The sequence below is a fragment of the Lipotes vexillifer genome, unplaced genomic scaffold (assembly GCF_000442215.2).
Source record: "Lipotes vexillifer unplaced genomic scaffold, Lipotes_vexillifer_v1.1 scaffold982, whole genome shotgun sequence".
NCBI lineage: Eukaryota > Metazoa > Chordata > Mammalia > Artiodactyla > Lipotidae > Lipotes > Lipotes vexillifer.
The window spans coordinates 2102778-2109303 of NW_006789467.1; the positions used below are offsets into that span (position 1 = coordinate 2102778).

At 43.7% G+C, this 6526-nt stretch overlaps 1 protein-coding gene across 3 annotated transcripts in view; it reads right to left on the minus strand.

Annotated features, from left to right (window-relative positions):
* SPECC1 (sperm antigen with calponin homology and coiled-coil domains 1) overlaps positions 1–6526 on the minus strand; it is a 186744-nt gene that overhangs the window by 6962 nt on the left and 173256 nt on the right. For all 3 annotated transcript variants that reach the window (XM_007462667.1, XM_007462666.1, XM_007462665.1), the window contains one exon: positions 1561–1620. In XM_007462667.1, coding sequence (XP_007462729.1) covers positions 1561–1620 — 60 coding nt within the window. The remainder of the gene's footprint in view (positions 1–1560; positions 1621–6526) is intronic.

A 6526-nucleotide genomic window follows, 5' to 3' on the forward strand; every position in this document is an offset into this window, starting at 1 on the left:
AATATATATATATATATATATATACACACACACACACACACACACACACACACACTCACACATATATATACATGTATATATACACACACACACATATATATCTTTATGGTTGAAGCAACTGTTAGTTGGGTTTTCCATTTCTTGAAGTTGAAAAACCTATTAACGAATAAAACCCCTCTACTACATTTTCCATTTTTAAATGTCTCTGTTTTATGTTCTGGGTAATTTCCTTAGATCTAGTTTCCAATTCAGTAGTTCTCTCTTCTGCTGTATCCAATCAGTTTTCAGCCCAACTGGTAACTGGTATTTTTAATTCCAAATTTTAATTTCTACAAGTTTTACTTGATTCTTCTCCAAGTCTTTTTTTTTTTTTTATAGTACTGTGTTCTTTCCTTATGATTTTAATATGTTTAAACATAGTCTTTTGAGGTCTCTTTCTTCCTGTTTTATTATCTCAAGTTCTGGTAGATGATCCTCTTGTTGGTGGTGCCTGCTGACTAGCTCAAGTAGATCGATTTCTTTTCTTTTTTAAAATTTTATTGGAGCACAGCTGATTTACAGTGTTGTGTTACTTTCAGGTGTACAGCAAAGTGATTCAGTTACACATATACATATATTATTTTTCAGATTCTTTTCTCACGTAGGTTATCGCAGCATCTTCAGTAGAGTTCCCTGTGCTATACAGTATGTCCTTGTTGTCAAGTAGATGATTTTCTTGAGCGTTTTGTAATTCTGGATTGTGAGTGTATTTTTAGCAGCCTCTGTGCTACCGGCCCAGGAGTCTCCTACAGCAGAGACAGTATAAACTGGGGAATGCTTGCAGTAGATATTATAAATTTGGACTCCAAACCTCGTCTGGCCCAGTTTTCTTTCCTTACATGAGATTTTCCTTTTTTGGCCACCAAAAAATCCCAGGAGGAGACCAAGCTTCCTTGTCACCTCCCTGGACTGGAAGGTAGAGATTTTTATTTCCCCGTCACTAAGAGTAGCATTTGTGAGCCTTGGTTTTGTGCAGGGGTCTCAGGACTAATGCACTGTTTACAGGAGCTCAGGGCCTTGTCTCTTGCCCCTGCGTGGGCAAGAACCACAGCCTATACCCATCAGATGCCCGCTCATTACGAGCTCCCTCCACCACCCCAGCCCCAACCCCAGCCCCAAATCTGGGTGGCCAGAGTCCCCAGCACATGCCTCAGGGCTCTGGTCTTCACTCCTCTTTTAATTTCCAGCATCTGGTTATTTCCCGGTCTTTCTTCAGAGATCATAGCTATGTACTGATATTTTTAAAATTACATTTTATTCAGATTTCTAGGTGCCTTGAACAGAGGGTTTTAATGATAGTTCAGTCTGGAACTGAAATTTATCCACAGTGAAATCTTCACTGAAAACACTCTAAATCACATGTGGTCAGACCAACTGGATAATTTTCATTAGGAATCATGAGTAACATATCTTCAGCAGATGGATTTCACTGCTCTGTAAAAATTATTTAGTGGATGGTATAAAGTTCTTCCTCATATGATTAGAACAAAGTATCACAAGGACACGAAGGAGGATACTTACCAGGCTGGGTTTGATGCCTACACTTTCAGCTGCTTCAAATGCCAACAAGAGATTTCTTTTCTAGGTTAAAAAGACAAAGACAATGAAATTATCAACTAAAAATATATAGTTTTTGCTAGGAAAAAACACCAACTGACATTCCTATAAAGATTACCTACTGTTTATAAAACACTTAAGTTTTCAAGTCAAATATGCAACCAATGATCTTAGTTTATGGGGAAAAAAAGATTAACAGGTTACCGTTGTCACTAAAAATTACATTATTGATTGATTCCTGACCATCAGAGATACATTTTTGTTAATTTGGTTATTTATTTATTTTTTTGCTTTGTCAAGATTTATGACATACACATTATGTTGGGTATCAAGTTGTTTAATCATGGTGTTATACCAAAACAATTACCAAAGGAATATGTGCACGTCGTTAAATATAGTCATATGAAAACCTGTTGCTTCCCTCAACCCTGGTCCTCTTGAGAAGAACTTTTTGTTTCTCTCTTTAATTCTGGTGATCTCCTCTGTATCTCTGTTAACTGCGCACACCACCGCTGCTTGATTTCCGAAATAGAGGCATTGCCTTCTAACTTCTTCCCAAGATAAACGAGGACTTAGGTACCTCTCTCCTCCCTGCATTATACTCACATAGCTCGTGTTTGTGCCTGTGTTAGTTGTGTCTGTGACTTTAACCATTTTCCTTAAACCTCCATTTCTCGTCCCATCAATTACAGACAGCAGTTCCCGACTCCACTTTGTATGACAAGGAAGACGTTCCCTTGCCTTTCATCCACCTTGTCAAGTTTTAAACTGTTAAAGCTGATAGCATTTGCTTCCTTTTCTTCAACCACACTTACGTGTTCAGCACCCTCTTAACAGAACGACTCTAAGGCTGAACACAGTAAGCGGTGTTTACACAGCAGCTGAGATCAGATTCCTCTCCCCACTTCCACAGTCGTGATGCTGTGCCCCTCAAAACACTTTTTCCAAATGATTTTCTTCTTTGTAACTCGACCAACGGCTCAAAACCACACCACATTTCAGTGTGCTCCAGACCTGGACCTCGACTGTCTTCAAGGCCGTTTGTTTTCAGTTCTGCTTATGGGGATTGTTCTTGCTGGAAGAACTGTGCCTCCTCTCATCTTCCGGTTTCTTATCTTTCTGACTACGGCTTACAATCCATGATATTCTCTTTGTACCAAACTGACTTTCTGTTCTAATGTTCTGTTCTCTCATTGCCCCCCTTTATTAGACCCCCCAAGCTCTTAATCGTATCATTATTCTAAGAAACCCTTCAGCCCTGGAGTCCCCCAGAACCTGTCGACTGACCAAAAAAAAAAAAAGCACAACCTAAAAGTGGAGAATTGTGTTTTATTTGGTAGACATACTGAGGACTTAAGCCTGGGAGACAGGCTCTCAGATAGCTCTGAAGGGATTGTTCCGAATAGGTCAGGGAGAAGCCAGAATACATAGGAGTTTTGCAGAAACAAACCAGGTAGTTGAATATCAAAAGATTTCTGCTAATTAAAGAAAAAAACAAACTTCTCAAGCTAGTGAGTTTAGCACTTTTCTACGCATGGGAAGATGCAAGAGTCTGGGCTCACTGAAATCATTTCTCTGAAATGCACCTTAACTATCTAGGGCCCATATCCTGCTTTTTTCCTCCATCCTGGATCCTCGCGGTCGGGGCGGGGGCAGTGGCTGAGGGCTTGATGGCCGCCACATCCTTTGTTTACTGATATGGCAGGCAAAACTTTTTGTCCACAAACCTCATGTCAGTTTTTGCATAATACCCCTGTTCTTTCTTTAAAATTTTTAATCTATCTATCTATCTATTTATGGCTGCGCCCTAAAGCTTGCGGGATATTAGTTCTCCGAGCAGGGGTTGAACCCACACCCTCCGCAGTGAAAGCTCAGAGTCCTAACCACTGGACCGCCAGGGAATTCCCCTGAGAACCCTATTCTACTGGAGCACATTCTTAGTTTCCCTCTTAAAGAAAGGCTGTGGGAGAGATACATTTTCTGGATGCATTCATATACGAACTTTTCTCTTTTCTACCATCTCACTTGGTTAATAATCTGGCTGGATAGAGAACTCTAGGTTGAAAATAATTTCCCCTAGAACTTTAGAGGCTCCACATCACTTAGCCCTCGTTTGTTGCTCCTTTTTTGAGACCCTTTCTGGCCGTTCTCTGATGCTTCCTCATCTGGATGAACTTAAGAACCATTTGGTCATGCCTCCGCCCGTAATTCATTTGAAGTCATTCAGATTATATGAAACTTTAATTGGTAAAGTAAGTATAATTGAGAGACGAATGTTTCCCTATGTATTCACATTTTCTGTTGCTCAGCAGAATTTTGTAATTTTATGCATTTAGATTTTCTACAGAATTTTATACATTTCCCCACTGCCCCTTTCCGTCCTTTCCGGCACGTCTGGTGCCTGAAGATTAAGGGGTCCTCTGGATACTGAGGCAAACTCTCTGTACTAGGTACCAGGTCACGGGAAACACTAGAACACGGCAAAAAACTTTTCTTCTGGTCTGTGGTCGGGGCCTTGGAAAGCCGTTGACCTGTGGTCGTCTTGCCCAAGCCGCCGGCCCCCCTCCTCCATATCAAAGGTAATTAATGGGGATGGACTGAGCGGAAACTTTAACGCTGCTCTCCGTCCTGCTGAGAGGGGAGCTGTCCAGTGGCTCCTGGCTTCCTTTACTTTAGCCCCGGTCAGCAGCAGGAAGCTCCTACTTTGGTGCTAATGAGGCCTTTGTCCTTATTTTAAAGTCCTTTGGGTTCATTCTGGGGGAGGAAAACGGTCTGTAAGCCAATGGTTTTTAGGCTACCATTACTCCAGACATTAAGATACAAACATTTTTTCATGGTTTTTGGTATGCACTGCCAAACAGCTTTGTAAATGTTAACACAGTTTTCAGTTCCAGCAACAGTGTTTAAGTGCCCATTTTCTCCCACCTTTACTTGCATAGAATGTTACGATTTTCAAAAGTCTCTGCCAAATGTGACAGGCTAAAAATAATATTTTGTTTTAATCTGTATTCTTTGATTACCAGTAAGGTCTAAGGAAAAGGCATTTCTAAACCTCAGGTTTTATACAGAATTCCCCCCGCCCCCCAAGACTCTTTATCCTGATCCTAATGAAACTGCTAGTGTTTTCTAAGCAGAAATTGAACAAAGAATAAATAGTTGAAAAATTGTCGGAAAACACTCTGAAATTGCATATGGTATGACATGGACCATTACAGGGAGAGGTGGTTTCTGGTGCATGAAAATGACTTTTGTTGGTTTTGGTGGCAGCAGGACATTAGTGATGAAGCATCTTGATCCTAATTCTCTCATTAGAACACCGTCACGGACACTGTGGGGAGGCCAGAGGGGAGACAGACGCAGAGAGTGTGCCCGGCCAGGACCTTCCAGCCCCTGGACAGTGGAAGCCCCCAGCCATGGGGACTCTGCTGCCAGCTGGCCCTGCAGTGGGGACCTCGCCTGAAACTGACGGGACTGAGGAGCCCCAGCCCAGAATTTCCCCCTCACATCAGTATTTCGTTTCAGACACCAACATAAAGACAGTCCATCCTATCACCTGAATCTGAGGACCTCAGCGGGAGTTTCAACAGGAGGACAGAGGAATACGCTTTTTTACTGAAAAAACACCAAACTTTCCACTGACTGTAACTCACATCCCGTGCTTGTAAATCTCTTTAACGTCTCAGAAGGCATCCTTGTTGATGGTATCAGGAATTCCCTACCTAGTGCCGAGGTCACGACTCCACTGAAGGAGGAGGAACAGCTCATGACTTCTGAACGTTCCGGGCTGTCGAGAGCTATAGACCATATACAATTTTTAGATTCTGATTTTAATGGGATTTTACAAATATTACCGGCCTCTCTTGGTGCCCTTTTTGATGTATGTTGCTCAGCAAAAAACCCAAGAAGCACCCAGCACTGAGAGCTCCCCAGATCCGGGCTCCAGGTGAGGGCTGGGCTCCACGTGTCCTGATGACGTCAAAGGCATACTTTCCATTCAAATTAGCTCATCCCCTTTGAAGCCCAACTTCGAATAGGCCCCTTCTAGGAAGCCTTCCCTGCCTGAATCCCTCTCTCTCCACCAGCAAGATACTCCCAGGCTGAGTCTCACACACATGCTCAGTTTTAAACTGTAATGATTTGACTTGCCTGTGTTGACACACTGTTTTTGAGAACCCTCATCAGTAACTCTGATCGACATGAGTTTCTCTCCCCATCCTGAAGGCAAAGCTCCCCAAGGGCAGTGGCTAAACTGTCCCTCCACCCGGAGCGCCTCTACATGGGGGCATTTAGGAAGCAGGAGGCTGGCTGGTCCTTTGGGGAGGCTGTGAAGCCACACGATCTTTTTTTTTTTTTTTGGCCACACTGTGTGACACGTGGGATCTTAGTTCCCTGACCAGGGATCGAATCCGCATCCGCTGAAGTGGAAGTGAATAATCTTAACTGCTGGACCGCCAGGGAAGTCCCACCACATGATCTTAAAATGAAAACTCTGGCCACCTGGAGCTGAGTGCTTCATCTCCTCACAGACCCAAAGCCTTCCACGGTCCGACGGCGTGCTCCCCAATGACGGTGTTCTGGATAGGGGAGAAGAAAGGCAACCCCACGTGTAGGAACCACGGGCCCCTGGACCACAAGGACAAGAGAGTGACTGAGCCGTGACGCCTGGCTGTTCTGCAGGTTTCCAGATCCAGGCAGCCGTCTGCGCGTCGCGGGAATCATCGGCGTCCAGGGAGACGCTGCGGTTTCCGTCATCGGGAAGCAATGTCACGATCCCAAGTGTGAAAACAAACACGTTTAGGCCCATTATTTTCCAACACGTCCGTACTGACTGGAGGGCAAAGCGCCCACGACCGCAGGCAAAAACGTCACACTCTGAGGATGCATCTGCATCAGGCATGGACCAGACCTCCCCATCGGCAGGGAAGCCTGC